The sequence below is a fragment of the Diaphorina citri genome, unplaced genomic scaffold (genome assembly GCF_000475195.1).
Source record: "Diaphorina citri unplaced genomic scaffold, Diaci psyllid genome assembly version 1.1 scaffold39, whole genome shotgun sequence".
In the NCBI taxonomy this organism is placed as follows: Eukaryota; Metazoa; Arthropoda; class Insecta; order Hemiptera; family Psyllidae; genus Diaphorina; species Diaphorina citri.
Window position 1 is genome coordinate 25916 of NW_007377476.1, and position 19685 is coordinate 45600.

General features: G+C 35.0%; 2 protein-coding genes across 3 annotated transcripts in view; one reads left to right on the forward strand and one right to left on the reverse strand.

Moving 5' to 3' along the window:
* LOC113468954 overlaps nt 1-19685 on the forward strand; it is a 72456-nt gene that overhangs the window by 1752 nt on the left and 51019 nt on the right. The window lies entirely within an intron of this gene.
* The window catches only part of LOC103513033 (homeotic protein distal-less), a 65249-nt gene continuing 58306 nt past the window's right edge, over nt 12743-19685 (reverse strand). Inside the window, exons 3-6 of the mRNA XM_026826303.1 lie at nt 14220-14286; nt 13909-14013; nt 13385-13615; nt 12743-13076 (exon numbers count right to left, since the gene is read on the reverse strand). Of these exons, the coding sequence (XP_026682104.1) occupies nt 13395-13615; nt 13909-14013; nt 14220-14286 (393 nt within the window). The 3' untranslated portion in view covers nt 12743-13076; nt 13385-13394. The remainder of the gene's footprint in view (nt 13077-13384; nt 13616-13908; nt 14014-14219; nt 14287-19685) is intronic.

Below are 19685 nucleotides of genomic sequence, written 5' to 3' on the forward strand. Positions count from 1 at the left end.
CGCTTTGCAGTACTCATAAAATGCCCTCCCCAGGAAATTTTTTCTATGGCTAATCGTCCTTTACCAAACCTTGGAAAAGACAGAATTGATAGATTTCTAGCCATTAAAAAGCGAGGAACGCTTTGCCGGAACTGTTGGGACATAACTACTGTTCATACGGAAATTCTGCTCTCTTTGGTTATAAATCGCCAGTGTGAAGTTATGAATCACTAAAGTACAGTAAGAGGGCAACTGCATCCAGCTCACATCTCGCGTCTTGTAATTTTGAACAAATGAAAAGTTAATTGAGAGAAGAGAAAGAAAAAAAAATCGAATGAACATCAAAGACTTTTTTGTAGCACACGCTCGAAATTTCAAACTAATTCAACGAATGTATACTGAATGGTAAAGGTGTCTTGTGCTGAGTTGCTTCACTAATTTTTCAATTCTTCTGAGCAAATGAAATCTAATGAACTAAAAAGAAGATCGCCAGTGCGAAGTTATGAATCACAAAAGTACAGTAAGAGGGCAACTGCATCCAGCTCACATCTCGCGTCTTGTAATTTTGAACAAATGAAAAGTTAATTGAGAGAAGAGAAAGAAAAAAAAAAATTTCGAATGAACATCAAAGACTTTTTTGTAGCACACGCTCGAAATTTCAAACTAATTCAACGAATGTACTGAATGGTAAAGGTGTCTTGTGCTGAGTTGCTTCACTAATTTTTCAATTCTTCTGAGCAAATGAAATCTAATGAACTAAAAAGAAATGAAAATTTATTCTTTTTTTTTCAGTGTGTGATGTGTTAATGTAAATGAGCAACAATTGAAATACGGGTAACGGGTATTATAGATTTGACTAGTATAAAATAGTTGTTAGCTTTCTGCATCCCCTTATCATCTCTCGTTTCATTTAATTCCACTCGAAACTAACACCAAATCGTTTTTCCTCCAGCTCCCTCTAACTGCTAGTTCAATTAAAATCATTTACTTAAGTATTTGATAAATAACACACACAAGTAATGTCTTTTTACCAAGTTAATATCTCACTCCTAGAATATCTCAATAACTTGAATATGAATAATTAGGTATAAACCGAATTCCATGTCTTTTGTCAATAGAAGTGAAATATTATTCTTCCACAATCCGATGGACTTGATGAACTCGAATTCCACTTAGGTCTTAAAAGTAAGATCTTCAATACCTACCTAACCACTTACTCATTCTGTAGATGAAAATGGTGGGGATGAAAGAGGCCAAAGAAAACTTCTCTGCATGGTAGATGTTATTTTTCCATCCTTAGGTCTTAAAAGTAAGATCTTCAATACCTACCGAACCACTTACTCATTCTGTAGATGAAAATGGTGGGGATGAAAGAGGCCAAAGAAAACTTCTCTGCATGGTAGATGTTATTTTTCCATCCAAGTCATAGAAAACTGTTCAGTAACTTTGGAGTAGAATAATGTGCCAACCACGCTTCCACACTCCACTATTAAAATTTACAAATTAGTGGATGTGTCATTTTTACCTATGTCAAAATGATAAGGATTTTTACATGTGTATAGGAGGAGAGAGGAAAAGAAAATAACTAACCAGCTCATATACTGAAGTAAAAACTGAGCAAATCGGTAACTTTGGAGTAGAATAATGTGCCAACCACGCCTCCACACTCCACTATTAAAATTTACAAATTAGTGGATGTGTCATTTTTACCTATGTCAAAGTGATAAGGATTTTTACATGTGTATAGGAGGAGAGAGGAAAAGAAAATAACTAACCAGCTCATATACTGAAGTAAAAACTGAGCAAATCTGAGTAATGAAAAAAGAAAGGATTGTAATTTCTGGGCGTTGGAACACACAAATAGTCCCTGAAGAGTCTACAATATCCCCCAAGTACAAGAGAGTACACAAAGTATTATGCATGAAAGATTCCCCGTTGCCATAGAAACAGGTTGTGACTTGTGACAAGGGGTTAGGGTTTTTTATACCCATTTTGAGAAGAGAAGGGGGGAAAAAAAGAATCAACCTAACCAACCGGCAGTCACTTTTCCTCCAAATCTATTGATTGTTCTCAAGAAAGCTAAGGGAAAAGGGAGGGCTTTCATTTTATTCCATTTCCTTCGTTTTTATTTTATTTATTTCTTTCTTCTCTGAAGGCATAGATTTATTTCTTCTCAAATTCGAAACTTTGAAAGGTAATTGAAAAATAAAGAGACATTAATCTTTCTTCTCTGAAGGCATAGATTTATTTCTTCTCAAATTCGAAACTTTGAAAGGTAATTGAAAAATAAAGAGACATTAATATTGACAGAAATTTTCTCCAAGAGACGATTGACTTTTGTTCCATAAAAAAGGCTTTCAAACGCGTAAAGAGTAGGTATCAGTTCCTACTTAATGTAATTTATGATTAATAATTGGAAAAAGAAGAAAAAGAACACAATAATGTGCATTGCGGTTCAAGTAGATTCCTTTCATTTCGTTCAATTTGTTGCTACTTGATCACACTTAAATAATATGCCCCCCTCCGCCCTATTGTTTAATACTTAATAGTCTAGTGACTAGTGTATTTTACAAGATTCACTTATGCATTGCGGTTCAAGTAGATTCCTTTCATTTCGTTCAATTTGTTGCTATTTGATCACACTTAAATAATATGCCCCCCTCCGCCCTATTGTTTAATACTTAATAGTCTAGTGACTAGTGTATTTTACAAGATTCACTTCGTTGTTTCAAAATATTCACACTCAACCAACTGTTGTCGGAAAAAGGGCTTAAACAATAGGTAATAGAACAGTTTAGCCCTAATTATTCAAGCTTCCTTATTACAGCGAAGCAAATTTTCAAGCTTCCTTCCTACAGCAGATTTTGGGAGCATATTTTGTTTACCTTTCCATAGGTTCTTTGTAGGGAGGCAAAGTTCAATTGCAATGTGAAATTATTTTTCACCATAACTGATATTGCCTCTGATTCAGAACATATTTTTCAGAGTCTCGATATACCGAACCCCGGACTTTGAGACAACGCCTTTCTTAACCACTGCACTTTGCGACTAAACCTCAGTGTGAGAACGAGAGAGAAACAGATTTGGGAGAGAGACAGATATATTTAACAATGAATGTTCACTTTTCTTTATTCAGATTTTTTATATAAAGTTAACAAAGTCAGTATTGAGTATTTGTGCTGTAAATCAAGATGAGGGGTCGGTTTGCAAAGCGCCAAGTTAAACTCTGCATAAGTATAGGTAATCCGTAATACTCGTAATGTGTGTAACAAGAAACATTTCTATTGGTCCCAAGAAATGTTTTTGCAGTTTTAAGGAGTCCCTGAGATGTGGACCTTATTGAAGAAAGGTGCTTTTTTCCCTTCATTTTTAAATCAGTCTTTCTAACATATTAAGTTCAGTCGGGTTTGTATACTGTTTTTCCCTTCATTATTCCATAACTCTTGTCGTGTAAGTTGTTTTACGTGTAAGTCTTCCTTGAAGAATAGACTTGTACTTAAGAATAGTACAGATAAAATAATATGATTGTGATGTTCCCCTTTCTGTTAATTTTTCATATTCAAAGCTTTTTTTTGGCGTCTCAATTGCTCATGTCATAATGTGTTTTCGTTAACATGCGCGCAATCCACAGAAGTCTGAGGCATCTGGTATTGTCAAAAAGTTTTTTATTTATTTATTTTTATTGTTAAATAATAATAATAATAATACGGCCAGAGACCACTTGATCAGTCTCTTTCTGAAGCGGCAACAAAGATATTTTGTTTCTTGTGTCGGGCTCAAATACAAAAATCTCTTTATCCATTGTTTTAGAGCGGAGGAAAAAACCAACATCTCTTCACACACTCAATTAATCAATTGTATCATTTTGTCTCCGCGTTTTGTAGTAAATGAGAGAAAGAATTACGAATCCGTCTGAGCTCAGTTTCTGAAACTTGAATTGATGTCCGGTGCACATTACAAGGAATTCGTCAATCTAAAATAAAGTATGTATACATAACAGCATACTAAACTTAATATCTATTTTACCACATGCATTCCGGAAATCCTCGTACCTTCATGAAAATTTGGCAACATTAAAATAAAAATAGGCTGTGAATTTCGTCATGATTTATTAAAATGTCTAAAGTCTTTCATACTTTTGGGCCTTTTTAGAAAGTGAAAGCGCTAACTGCGAGCTTTTAACAGACAGATATCTTTATCCTTCACAGATAAGTAAACATGGTTTTCCTTCAACAGCTTGTATGACGAATTCTTTGTTCTCCCGTCCTATCATAGCAGGTTTCCTTTATTAGTCGTTCGTCAGATTTTTTTACCTTATTGTTTTGGTGTTCGACATGGTTAGACTTGTGTCAGCAAGAACCTATTTGGTTGTTTGTGAATTTTCCGTGTCTTCGTCTTTTTATCAGAATTTACTTACGAGTAAGTAGTGCTCCTTATTCAACATTCAACTTCATTCCTTGATAGAAATTGAAATAACTTCCTCCTAATACATTGATACGAACCGGAATAATTTCCTTCATTCATATTTTGGGTGAAAAAGCGGAATAATTGGTAGTGCTTCATCCTCGCGTAGTCTTCCATTGTCCGAGAGCTACCGGAGTTGAGTACATTATCCGTGTGAGAATTTAGTACTGACTGAGAAGAGCGCAGAACCATAAAGACCAGTGGACATCAGGACCACCTACGAACAAAGCCACAGTCCTCTGTCTGTTCTCTTGAAAACACAAAACAGATTACTTGAAAAAAAGAAATAAATGAAGAGCAAGCCGAAGATAAAGAAATGAGAGGCTGAAGTCACTTCCTTTCCAGAGTATATCGTTCAGGAGATAAAATGAGAAACGATATTATGCCACCTTTGCTCTGGAGAAAGAAATGAATAGAAAAATGGTCAGAAAGATCTTCACAGACGATAGCGAAAAAAATATTGTAAATAAATAAATCAAAAGATTCATAATTGTAGCAATGAGTCTGTTGTGAGTCGAGAATAATGTGCTGCCAGTTTTCAATGGAGGTTACACTGAACCAAATACATACATACCTAAAGAAAATGGGAAACGAAATGATCAAGGCCGTCACCTTAAATCTAGGTTACAATTCAGATTCTGGTGCCGAATTTTCAACTAAAGAAATAAGTAACAAAATACATAGTTATAAAGGCATAAACAATCCTCCTTTGATAGTGTCAATCTCTAAACAAAGACTGCCTCAACAAATAAAACAGTTTATATGTTAAGCTCTGCATTCACACAGGAACTACATAAGCCCGAACATATTTATTAAATGCTGAATAAATATAAAATCCCCGACACATCAGTGGCAAGTTCTTCAGAATTCCTGATTGTTATCGATTGTTGCAACTTTTGCTCAAGGAACTCCTATATTTATTGCCCCTGTGTTAACATTGTATCTTTTGGACGGGGTTTTGTTTCCCATGGCTTCTTGATGCCTATAGGTATACTCCATCTACTACACAAAGTCGATTTTACTATGATAATAAAAGTATGGAAATGGGTAGACCGCGTGGGATACTCCTATAGGTATACTCCATCTACTACACAAAGTCGATTTTACTATGATAATAAAAGTATGGAAATGGGTAGACCGCGTGGGATACTTTTGCACTAAAACTCCTCGGAAGAAATGTTTGGTCAGTATAGCTTGCTGAGAACCACTAAATCAACTTGTCGATTACTTTGATTTTTCAAACTCTAATTTTATGGAAGAAAAAAGAAATAAGGAAGACTAAAGTGCATAGGTTCATGTGGTTTTTATAGATACCTACCTCTTGGATACCTATATTTGTTGTTCATTATTACTACTAATCGGTGCAGTGATTCCAAATTTTGAGATGCTGATGAAAATTGTGAAAATTCTCTCATAGATTGATTGGTAGGTACATATCAGTTTAGACATAATTCAGCCAAAGGATGCACAGATGTAAAAACAATAAAGAACTCCAGTGAAGAAATAAAAAATATAAATAATATTAGGATAGGATAAGAAAAGTAAAAAAGCAAGAAGAAGAATGTAAATTGTAAAAAGGAAGTCAGTCAGATTTGAACCACAATACTCCTGGCTTCTATGATATGAATGAAAAACGCTAAGTTAATTAAGCGATTGGTTACGCGCCTCTATTGAGTTGATGACACATAGGGAAACCAGCAAGCACCATATCAAAATACTTGAAAATCATTAATCAAATATAATAAAAAAAAATTCTGAGCATCAAGGAAGGAAGTCAGTCAGATTTGAACCACAATACTCCTGGCTTCTATGATATGAATGAAAAACGCTAAGTTAATTAAGCGATTGGTTACGCGCCTCTATTGAGTTGACACATAGGGAAACCAGCAAGCACCATATCAAAATACTTGAAAATCATTAATCAAATATAATAAAAAAAAATTCTGAGCATCAAGGATGCTGCTACCTGTTGTTGGATGAGTTTTGTTCTCATGGCTTCTGTTTTGAGGATGCGCTTTAATCAGGGCCGAGGCTATTGTTAACCAGACTTTTAAAGATGTAAGATAAGGCTATTGTACCTTTTTAGAAGGAAGGCCGCTATTCTGCACTTAATTTTCTCAGCAAAAGTATGTCACTGTTACGAAAAAGATATCAGGTTACACAGAAGTATGATTGAAAATTCAAATCAAATTATTTATTTTCTTTCAAAATCTCAACATTTTTGCTATCCAAAAAAGTTCTAAAAGGCTGTCCGCCTTTTTGAGCTACTTATTCTGTCTGACAGTTTGTCCCTAAAAAATCGTTCCTGCCCCTGAAAAATGATTTCTTGCACTAAAACTCCTCGGAAGAAATGTTTGGTCAGTGTAGCTTGCTGAGAACCACTAAATCAACTTGTCGATTACTTTGATTTTTCAAACTCTAATTTTATGGAAGAAAAAAGAAATAAGGAAGACTAAAGTGCATAGGTTCATGTGGTTTTTATAGATACCTACCTCTTGGATACCTATATTTGTTGTTCATTATTAGTAGTATTGTTTATTATTATTATTTGTTTTTTTTTTTTAAATTCAAGGTCCATTTTTTTGTTCTTCCTTTTAATTTATGTTAAATGCCGCGACAAGACAAAATTATGTGAGAGGAAAACTAAAGGAATGCCCTGGTAATTGAGTTACTACTCATATATTTTAATAATCCTTGATGTTTCATACGGTACGAAAATTCTGCAGTAGCAGAATATTATCTATAGGATTTTCCGCTCCTTGGTATGAAAGATTGTACTTGGCTTTCAGCTTCGTTCTGTGAGTAACCAGTCTCATGTCGAAAGGCACTTTGGGCTTGCACCTAAACGTAGATACTTTAAGTTTTGCTGAAAAATATACTAGAAATAAAGGGGTCGTGGAAATTATATAAATAGGAATAACCATGATTTTTTTTATTTCTTTTTTATTAACATATAAATAAAACCAATTATAAAAACTCATTGATGCCCGAGAAAACACAATTTGAAATCAAAAGACACAGAAGTATGATTGAAAATTCAAATCAAATTATTTATTTTCTTTCAAAATCTCAACATTTTTGCTATCCAAAAAATTCTAAAAGGCTGTCCGCCTTTTTGAGCTACTTATTCTGTCTGACAGTTTGTCCCTAAAAAATCGTTCCTGCCCCTGAAAAATGATTTCACCCTAAACAGCGACACCACACCTGTGGTTTCTCTTAAATCCTAATGCGTTAAATCAAATTAATTCGCAATCTAATTAAATTAAAGAAAGGTAAAATAGATTATCTTCTCTTGATTTCATAGGAAAGGCATGTTTTCCTCGCCCTTTGAAATGTAATTAGGTACGCGGATATTAGACAGAAAGCATGAGGCATTTTTTTCCCCTCTAAAGAAAATATTTTCTTTCTTTTTACCATTTTATCCCTTGCTATGAAAAAAAAAAATCTGGTGTGAACATTACACGACTTTCCTTATCCTATTGAATAATGCTTATTTGAGTGTTCTTTTACCCTAACTTTTACAATATCTCTAACCGTTTAGTCGGTATTAAAAGTCAAATTTTGAGAGAAATTCCTGCGATTTACAGTCGGAGATATTGGACGAGTAATTATTACCCATACGTATACCAAGTACTCAGATAAATGCCAATATATCAGGATGAACTAATAGGTATTTTACTAGTACATAGTTGGTAAGAGTGTATGATCTTTTTGTGTAGTTTAGGCCAATACATGAAAACGCGATCACTCTGCAATCCGATATTATGTGAATGGTATTTGGTTTGAGCATTCACATAAAGCCTGACAAATGCTAGAGATTGTGCATTTTGGATTTGAACGATTTCTCGGATTGGGCCCAAGACATAAAGACATTTTGTTTGAAAATGTGACTAATTTTTAAGTTTCTCTTAAAGACACTACCTATTTCATTTCATTCCGCATCCCGGAACTATCTTTGCACGTGTTTATTGGGAAAAATCCTGAAATTGTGTTTCATATCTTCACATTTTTATAGGCTGAGCTATTAACTTTTTCAAAGGGCCATGCATCCTGATTCACTAACTCCTCCAGAATGTATAAAATTAAAATTATCATTAACTAAATTAATAATCATTAAATTTCGCTTATTAAATCATATAGGAACATTTTTTCAAATAATAAATTAAATCCTATGGGTAAAAAATGTACAAAATTTCGCCTAGTTTTCATTTTTTATTATCTTCTAATTTTACAAGTAAAACATTCACAAAAATTTATGCTACCTATTTATTTACAATGAGATTGAATTAAAACTAAAAATTATATTATGAAATGAAATCTGTACATTACCTGATACAGGGAGGTTTGGAATATTCTGATCATTGAATAAGTTAGTACATGAAGTCAAAGGTTTAGAGTACAGCGCTGAATTTATTATCCTACTAGCTGAATTCCGTCGCTTCGCTCCGGAATCCCGCTAGTTCATCCCGAGGCATGGCCAAACTTGTGGAAAAGGCATGGCCCTACAAAAGGTATGGATATCTAATATCGATTTATCAGCCTACCTCGTACTTTTCTGGAAACTGTAGGTACTTACCTAGGTATTATAAGTATGTACTTGATAATGATAGAATGAAAAACTACATTTCGTATGGCAAAGATATAGATTATATTGTACTCATATACTCACGTCTCACACTTGTATTCTTGAGATCAGTCAGCACAAGTAGACATTGTAGACAAGCAGGCATATTCCTATAACTTATTATAAAACACAAACAGAATGACTGTGTCAACTCTCAAGTCACTATGCGTAACTGATTTTCTTATGACACATAAAATGGTCCATCAAGGTCTTTTAATTGTGTTGTAACACCATATAACTCTATAGACGCTAGAGGCCATATTGGTGAGTTTTTTCCTTTTTCCCCTCACAGGATTAGAATATGAATGTGTTATGCCATATCAAACAATAGGCTGTTTTTGACCCAAGTTGACACAAAAAGGACATAGGTTTTGGTTGTGCTTAGGATGTGTCTCGGAGTGTTTAAGGTTCAGTTTATCTGTCTGAGCTGTATGAACTTTTTAGGCGAACTAGGTAGTTGGTTCTGTGTTGTTATAAGAACTAGGTACAAGACTGACACTATGTCCGTACAGTACAGAAGCCTCTGATATTACCGACCGTTACATCTAACCTAACACTCTTGCTTTAGCAACACAATTCTTCAAGTATAATTCGCCCTTAATCGATACTATCTTCAAGTTTTCGATCCAATGAGAATATAGCGTTCTCCATTCCCATTGATAGAAAAATCTATCCCAGCCAGCAACGTAAAAAAGGCAGATCAAATTGTATGCCAAGCGCGAAGAGTTGTATTTCTCTCTGGTCGAGCTAGCGCGAGAGCATGGTTGATATGAAAAGAAACATTTGGATTCATTCATGCATATCGGCGTGCATTTACCCGTGAAGAACCATCTCTCTTGTACCAATGAGAAATTGAGAAAAACTAGGAAGTGTACCAGGGAAAATCTCTCCAAGTTTTTTTTTTCCTCTCTCTCTGTGTATATTCCTATAGCGCAGAGTCCGCAACGAGATAGTATAGATAGGTAGGTTGTTACCAACTACTTTTTTTTTCATTTTATACTCCATAACTATCATCCATGAAAAATTAAAAAAAAAAAGGATCAAAATGTAAAAAAAAGTAAAATAGATTTTCCAATAATATTTCTGCTCCTAATATTCATCTTGGTATGAAGAAACATAGTTCTATATGGAGTGCGCTGCGGTTACAATGGTTTATACTCCATAACTATCATCCATGGAAAATTAAAAAAAAGGATCAAAATGTAAAAAAAAGGAAAATAGATTTTCCAATAATATTTCTGCTCCTAATATTCATCTTGGTATGAAGAAACATAGTTCTATATGGAGTGCGCTGCGGTTACATTTGATCACATTCCTGATGAATTAAATCTAAAGCAACGTCGCGATCAAATCTAACGCAATATTCTCTAATCTCTATACTTGTGTAGCTAAATTTTTTCCGAATTGTTTGTACTACGGATCATGTGTTTGTCGCGTCGTACGACTAAAAATAGTCTTACCCAATGTAACCGCAGCAATATGGACTACTCACAGATCATTATTCCTTGGGGAAAAAGTGGAGAAAATTGCTTTATTAAAACACCTATTTGACTGTATCAATAATGTAAGTCCTATTAACAAAGGAAACAAAAGAGACCTTTTTAAATTGGTGACCGCCGCACTTGCCGTTACGTTGGCGAAATTGAATTACTCAGTCTTAGCTGACAGTATAAATAAGTTAATTCAAAATCCAAAAGAAGGATTAATTACAATATATATTTTGTATGCTTCTTTTGTCTATTGCCAAAATAATCTGTGACTAGTTCATAGAGTTTACAAAAGGAAATAAAACAACATACAAGCAAAGAGTAGGAAATTTTGTACTTTGGATCATACATTTTATGTGGATTTAAATTCAAAAAATAATATTGTTAGCAAGGAAGTCTATCATTGATAAAGATCAGCTCTTATACATATTGGTGGTGTAGCTTGTCCAATATCACCATACCTAATATCTTTAGAGGAAGAATGAAAAAGAGGGAGACGGAGATGGAGATCGAATGGAATGAAATTATGGTTTTTAGTGGATGTGCCAAAAACACCAAACTGTCTGGAAGAAGAAAAAGAGGGAGACGGAGATGGAGATCGAATGGAATGAAATTATGGTTTTTAGTGGATGTGCCAAAAACACCAAACTGTCTGGAAGAGAGATATGATAGAGCTATTGATTTTATAAGTAAAGTGTATGTTATTGTTGAGCAATAATGAATAGCATAAGAGAAGCTAGTAATAGCAAGATTTTCAAGATTTTGTGTAAGTTTTGTAAGCTATTTTGAATAGATTATGTTGAACTAATTAAATATTCAGAATTCAGTCCGTATCCAAAAGAAAAGTAAAATCCAATAATTTGGAATTAAAAACACCAGTTCCGAGATCCGATTATTGAGTTATTAATTTTATAAGTAAAGTGTATGTTATTGTTGAGCAATAATGAATAGCATAAGAGAAGCTAGTAACAGCAAGATTTTGTGTAAGTTTTGTAAGCTATTTTGAATAGATTATGTTGAACTGATTAAATATTCAGAATTCAGTCCGTATCCAAAAGAAAAGTAAAATCCAATAATTTGGAATTAGAAACACCAGTTCCGAGAACCCAAAACCATCCGACGGAACTCGGAGCTCCCCAATTTGGAATGTAGGTATTGAAATTAAATCAGATTGCAGAATAGATAGGTACATAATATCTGTTAATTTACTAAATTAATCTATGAAAAGTCTAGATTGATTCAGAGGTTCTCAAATTGTAGATTTAATGCGGACTACTTGAAATTAGACTGCACTTTTTTAAACGTTCTCTACTTCCTTGGCAATGTTTATCACTTGCTCTTTCAGTATCCTCTACATTTGTTTCATTTTTAAACATTTACATACAAATATATATTTTTGCCAATATTGTAGAATCAATTTCTTTGAGAACCCCTTGTTAGACGAGGATTGAGAGAAAATTAGATGATTCAGGGTACAAGGATCTCTGAGATAGGGATAAAGAAAGAGAAGATTTTTTTGAGAACCCCTTGTTAGACGAGGATTGAGAGAAAATTAGATGATTCAGGGTACAAGGATCTCTGAGATAGGGATAAAGAAAGAGAAGAGGAATAAATACATTTTTAAATACATTGTTGAGCAATAGGTAGGTCAATAAAATTAATAAAATCAATTTTCTTAAAACAAATTTGCATTTTTTATTCTTCCTTTTTTGGGTGGCCTCAACGACTTTCAAATTAGATGTTAGCGTTTTTAATAAAGCAAAAGAAAAACAAAACGGGAAACTACGAGTAATTAATAGAAAGAATCTACCTGGTATGGTCAACAGCCTATTTGTAGTTTAATAGGTAATAAAATTTTGCTCTCAAAATATTATTTTGCAAATTTATTTATTGCTAGGGAACTGAGTTGATGGGATTTAAAATTTATCTTACACTCTAACACAGAGAAACAGTGCCGAATAAAAACGCTTATAATTGCATATTTCGACAGTAAAACAAACTTTTATCGAACTTATTAGGTAAATATTGAGAGCCAGCTTTTAACATTTAATTTGCACGCTTGAGATTTCTTATATTTTCTCAAACACCTACATTTTATTAATTACTGGTAAATTTGGATTGCTTTGTAAATTGGTAGGAATGCGAAGATTTAAAAATATTACGAAGAACTTTTTGCACAAGACTTAAAGTGTCATCAGTCCTCAGCATGTTTTCTGAGAGTAGGTATCTTTACGATCCAATTTTGCTGTGTAATGAAAATGGTACATGTATTTTGTATGCATCATTGACATCAAAATCAAAGTTTCTAGGGTTCGATATTCAGTGTAAAAACTAGGGACAGGGAGCATCAATGAGTTTCTTACAATTAATTTTTTTTCTTCAAAATAAACAATAAATAACAACTCTGTACAAAAAATTTAAACACAGTTTAATTTTTTAGAGAAAAAAAAAATCCATTTTTGCACTACTAAGAATTCAATTAATTTTGGTGAATAGCTTCTTACTAAACAGCAGGCCACACTCTGTAATCAGAAGAAACAGAAATCACAAAATGTTAAGTAATAACATCAGACATTTCGTCAATTGTCAGCTGCAAACTTAAATAAGATCTATTACCCATTTAAATCCCAGTTACCAAATTGATTACCATGAAGTATGCCAAATTTTCCCGACTTTGGGTTAAAACGTTCCTGATTCAGTTGTTAAACTAAGTGCGCCGGGCCTTGAGGAATTAGGATATCCTGATAGGATAGTACTCTAGACTAGTCTAGATATTGTGACTGTAAATTCTAGTAAAATATAAGAGGGTGAGAGTAAATTGCATACGTACTGAAGGACACTCACGTGAGAAGTCCTTGGTTCCCCTCCGTTTGGTACCAGGAATATTGGGGCATGTAACCTGGGTGGTGGTGATGGGGGTGCGGATGGGGGGGAGGGGCCAAGTTGGGCTTCATGTCCCACGAGACTAGGGGGGGAGATCCGGACATGGCTCCCCCGTGGGAAACATGGTGCATGTAACCGCCCGTGGGTGAGGGCTGGGACCCTGACGAAGACCCTGTGCCTGCAACGATAGATCACATGCATTATTAGTTACTATTAGCCTTATGGTCGTAGGGAGACTGGACTTAAGTAAACATTAAATATCTCCAAATAGAGTTAACCTAGGAGAAGACTCATTACATGACACACGTGTTGCGGTGTGTACTTAGTTGGGTCAAGTGCCCTTTTACATGACGTTATTTTGTCAGTGTGATTTGTATTGTTGATGATGGTTGTATTGAAAGTTGAAGCTTCAAATTAGGTCTTTCTGTGATTACATATTAAATTGGGGGGAAATAAACAAGCTGTGCTTACCGGTGCCTAACATTCCCCCTGGAGGCTGCGGACTGCTAGAGGAATGGTTAACCCCGCCCCCACTCAACATGTGGGGCCCGCTCCCTGAATTTCCTCCTGGGGTACCTCCTTGTTCTGATGATGGTTGTATTGAAAGTTGAAGCTTCAAATTAGGTCTTTCTGTGATTACATATTAAATTGGGGGGGAATAAACAAGCTGTGCTTACCGGTGCCTAACATCCCCCCTGGAGGTTGCGGACTGCTAGAGGAATGGTTAACCCCGCCCCCACTCAACATGTGGGGCCCGCTCCCTGAATTTCCTCCTGGGGTACCTCCTTGTTGAGCCGCTTTCATCATTTTCTTGTATTTACTTCGCCGATTTTGGAACCATATTTTAACCTGAAACAAAAAGAAAAATACAAAGATTAGAATAATGAACTATTGGGTAACTGACGAGCTATCTAAAACATTGTAGTACCTATGTATGTGGTAGCTTAATTTTAATGGTAAATGGATGAGACCCCCTAGAAGTCCTAGAATACGAATACCTAGAACAACTTGTACTTAACTAGACAAGAACATAATATTAGGACTTGGGAAAAGCCAACCGCAGCAACCATCTCAACCAAACGTTTTGTGTTGCATCCTTGTCACATTTGTGAACTACATACCAAATTTCAAGTCAATACCGTTCCCGAGATATTGTTAAAATACACCGAAATACACCTAGGGACCTTAAAATGTGTTTTGGCACTAAAAATTGACCATCGAAAATTTGACCCGATTACATTACTTTCCTTCCTATAGGATAAGGCTTTTCGTGGTGATGATCTCATTTGTGTAGTTTCGATCTCTGAAATCCCAGGGAAAGTCGTTTTCGCCAAGATTCTTCTTCTCTGCTGTCTCTGGAGGGATTTGTGAAATTTGTTCTAGTTTTTCCATCAAACCGCCAAAAGCGGTAAAATGCCGCCAAGCGTTGCACCGGTCTTAACCAAAAGTTTCGTGTCGCATCCTTGTCTTAATGCTCAACACAATTAAAATTCCCTCAATTAGAAGATTCATGATTTGACAGCTTGTCACATTTGACAGCTACATACCAAATTTCAAGTCTCTAGCTCTTACCGTTCTCGAGATATTTTGTTTACAGACAGACAGACACACACACGGACCAATGGCTGAAACTTTGGATTTAGGCTCTAGGGATCTTAAAATGTGTTTTGGCACTAAAAATTGACCATCGAAAATTTGACCCGATTACATTACTTTCCTTCCTATAGGATAAGGAAAGTAAAAATGTACCTACAAAAGGTATGGATATCTAATATCGATTTATCAGCCTACCTCGTACTTTTCTGGAAACTGTAGGTACTTACCTAGGTATTACGTATATAAGTATGTACTTGATAATGATATAATGAAAAACTACATTTCGTATGGCAAAGATATAGATTATATTGTACTCATATACTCACGTCTCACACTTGTATTCTTGAGATCAGTCAGCACAAGTAGACATTGTAGACAAGCAGGCATATTCCTATAACTTATTATAAAACACAAACAGAATGACTGTGTCAACTCTCAAGTCACTATGCGTAACTGATTTTCTTATGACACATAAAATGGTCCATCAAGGTCTTTTAATTGTGTTGTAACACCATATAACTCTATAGACGCTAGAGGCCATATTGGTGAGTTTTTTCCTTTTTCCCCTCACAGGATTAGAATATGAATGTGTTATGCCATATCAAACAATAGGCTGTTTTTGACCCAAGTTGACACAAAAAGGACATAGGTTTTGGTTGTGCTTAGGATGTGTCTCGGAGTGTTTAAGGTTCAGTTTATCTGTCTGAGCTGTATGAACTTTTTAGGCGAACTAGGTAGTTGGTTCTGTGTTGTTATAAGAACTAGGTACAAGACTGACACTATGTCCGTACAGTACAGAAGCCTCTGATATTACCGACCGTTACATCTAACCTAACACTCTTGCTTTAGCAACACAATTCTTCAAGTATAATTCGCCCTTAATCGATACTATCTTCAAGTTTTCGATCCAATGAGAATATAGCGTTCTCCATTCCCATTGATAGAAAAATCTATCCCAGCCAGCAACGTAAAAAAGGCAGATCAAATTGTATGCCAAGCGCGAAGAGTTGTATTTCTCTCTGGTCGAGCTAGCGCGAGAGCATGGTTGATATGAAAAGAAACATTTGGATTCATTCATGCATATCGGCGTGCATTTACCCGTGAAGAACCATCTCTCTTGTACCAATGAGAAATTGAGAAAAACTAGGAAGTGTACCAGGGAAAATCTCTCCAAGTTTTTTTTTTCCTCTCTCTCTGTGTATATTCCTATAGCGCAGAGTCCGCAACGAGATAGTATAGATAGGTAGGTTGTTACCAACTACTTTTTTTTTCATTTTGTCTCTCAAATACAAATAATTTCAATTTCACGGTTCTAAAAATGTGAAAAGCCACGTTAGATGGTTGTGTACGGTACGGTATGACATATAGACATACGGGCTGAACCTATATCTCGTGTGATAACTCGGGAGTACTTCAGATATGGAATACTAGGTGGTCACGTTTCCTGCTTCATGAAAATAATGTTTTCTGGACGACCGACAGTTTTTCGTGGTGATGATCTCATTTGTGTAGTTTCGATCTCTGGAATCCCAGGGAAAGTCGTTTTCGCCAAGATTCTTCTTCTCTGCTGTCTCTGGAGGGATTTGTGAAATTTGTTCTAGTTTTTCCATCAAAGAAGTTTAAATACAACTTCCGAATTTATAGCCAGCACCTGAGAACTATGCCTAGCTGATGAGTTCTAGCTGTTGGCTAAATCATGATTTAGCTCAAGCAGACCTCTGAGAGGAAATTCAGATGGAAAGATGAAATGATATCTTCTGGTGGATCACTAATGATAATGATAAGGAACATCGTGCGTGATTGGTATCTGGTTGATTGCCTACCTGGGTACTTCATCTGCTGTTATTTCGGGATGCACTCGTTTGAAGGCGTGAGGGCAGTCGAAGAGCCGGAAAATTTTCAGGAAAAAGGCTGCAATGAAAGGAGTAGGAGGAGAAGAAAATATGATCACTTATTCTCAAAGTTACTCTCTTGATTTTGTGTGTCCTCCCCTAGTTACAAACAATACCCAATTCCAATTATATTCACTATACTCTTGTGTCTATAACAACTCAATAACAAGTGCTTTTTTTTATCACTCCTTACAATATCGACTGTTTAAGTTGCAACAATTTGTCAATCCGATACCTTGTTTGGATAAAGCCGAGAATCTATGTTGTATTTGAGAGGAAGTGGTTTGTCCAGTATGTAGATGTATGATTTGTTTAAAGCTCAGGGATTTCCAAACTGCGGGTTGCGGTCTCAAACAGTTTTGAGATAGATGGTTGTTCTAATTTCATACTTACATCCACCCAATAAGTTAACGATGAAATTCTCTGCATTAACTCGCGACGTCCTTATATCTTCAGACAAAGGCTCATCATCAAAAAAGTGAATGAATGAAAAACATCATTTGTGTTTTGTGTTTTTTTTTTTTTTTACTCGGGAAAATTTGGCATTTCCACCAATTTCTTCAAAATCTTCAGTGTGTTCTCTGTTCGCTTCTTTTTGTTTTTCTTTTTACCTGAGTTTTGGCGTTTTAGAATTTTAGAATTACTTAATCGGAGACTTCTAAATCACCAATTTAAATCTAGAATTATCCATTTAAGTACTTTTTTAATGGTTCAAAAATCTTCGATTAACGTATGTCCTAATATTCAAAAGACTATTGATCTCGAAAGGGGTTGAACTTGTATTTCGTGTGAAAGAATCCGACTTGCACTAACATTTGTAGTTTAATAGGTAATAAAATTTTGCTCTCAAAATATTATTTTGCCAATTTATTTATTGCTAGGGAACTGAGTTGATGGGATTTAAAATTTATCTTACACTCTAACACAGAGAAACAGTGCCGAATAAAAACGCATATAATTGCATATTTCGACAGTAAAACAAACTTTTATCGAACTTAATAGGTAAATATTGAGAGCCAGCTTTTAACATTTAATTTGCACGCTTGAGATTTCTTATATTTTCTAAAACACCTACATTTTATTAATTACTGGTAAATTTGGATTGCTTTGTAAATTGGTAGGAATGCGAAGATTTAAAAACATTACGAAGAACTTTTTGCACAAGACTTAAAGTGTCATCAGTCCTCAGCATGTTTTCTGAGAGTAGGTATCTTTACGATCCAATTTTGCTGTGTAATGAAAATGGTACATGTATTTTGTATGCATCATTGACATCAAAATCAAAGTTTCTAGGGTTCGATACTCAGTGTAAAAACTAGGGACAGGGAGCATCAATGAGTTTCTTACAATTAATTTTTTTCTTCAAAATAAACAATAAATAACAACTCTGTACAAAAAATTTAAACACAGTTTAATTTTTTAGAGAAAAAAAAAATCCATTTTTGCACTACTAAGAATTCAATTAATTTTGGTGAATAGCTTCTTACTAAACAGCAGGCCACACTCTGTAATCAGAAGAAACAGAAATCACAAAATGTTAAGTAATAACATCAGACATTTCGTCAATTGTCAGCTGCAAATTTAAATCCCAGTTACCAAATTGATTACCATGAAGTATGCCAAATTTTCCCGACTTTGGGTTAAAACGTTCCTGATTCAGTTGTTAAACTAAGTGCGCCGGGCCTTGAGGAATTAGGATATCCTGATAGGATAGTACTCTAGACTAGTCTAGATATTGTGACTGTAAATTCTAGTAAAATATAAGAGGGTGAGAGTAAATTGCATACGTACTGAAGGACACTCACGTGAGAAGTCCTTGGTTCCCCTCCGTCTGGTACCAGGAATATTGGGGCATGTAACCTGGGTGGTGGTGATGGGGGTGCGGATGGGGGGGAGGGGCCAAGTTGGGCTTCATGTCCCACGAGACTAGGGGGGGAGATCCGGACATGGCTCCCCCGTGGGGTTGTGGGGAGAGATCGGCTACGGGGGTAGAACTGGGGGCGAAAATGAAAACTCATTTGAAGAGACGAAATTCGAGTAAAAATTGAAGAGATTTTTACCATCTTATTTCTCAGTCAGTAAGTGTTTCTAAAGTCAAACTTGTTTTTCTACATATATATGTTTATAGAAAAGTGTTGCGTGACTTTGGACACTGGGTACTAGATGTACCCAACGCTATACTTACAGTTTCAGTTCTAAAAAATATTTAAAAAATCAACTAACCTAAACTTACACTAGAAAAAACTTTACTGTGTCACATGCGAGCTTGTTTGTTAAATGGAAAAATATAATAAAAAAGGACATTGAATGTTGTTTTTGTCACCGGATCTCTGCCTCACAGAGCACTTAGTACAAATAACATCCTAAAAAAATGAAAATAATATAATAATAATTATCATAGTAAAAAATTATATTATGTGTAGATACCTATTTATTCTAGGTTGAAAAAAAAGAGAGGAAAACCTGATATTATTTTTATATCCCAGTACCTAGTTTGTAATTTATCGTTTTGTTTTGATTTCATTATTCGAAAGATTTTCAAGACTGAGGAAAGAAAACACGGTTTAGGTGATGTTATAGATGAGTAAGTAAATATGTCTGTAGTCTGTTTAGGCTGAGGTTAATATCTAGGTACACAGACCAGCCGACCAGCTACCGTTCAACTAATGTAGGAATGATAATAGGTATGTATCTAGTATCTAGCTAGCTTTACTCTGTGTTTTTTTTTTTTTTTTTTTTTTTTTTTTTTTTTTTTTTCTC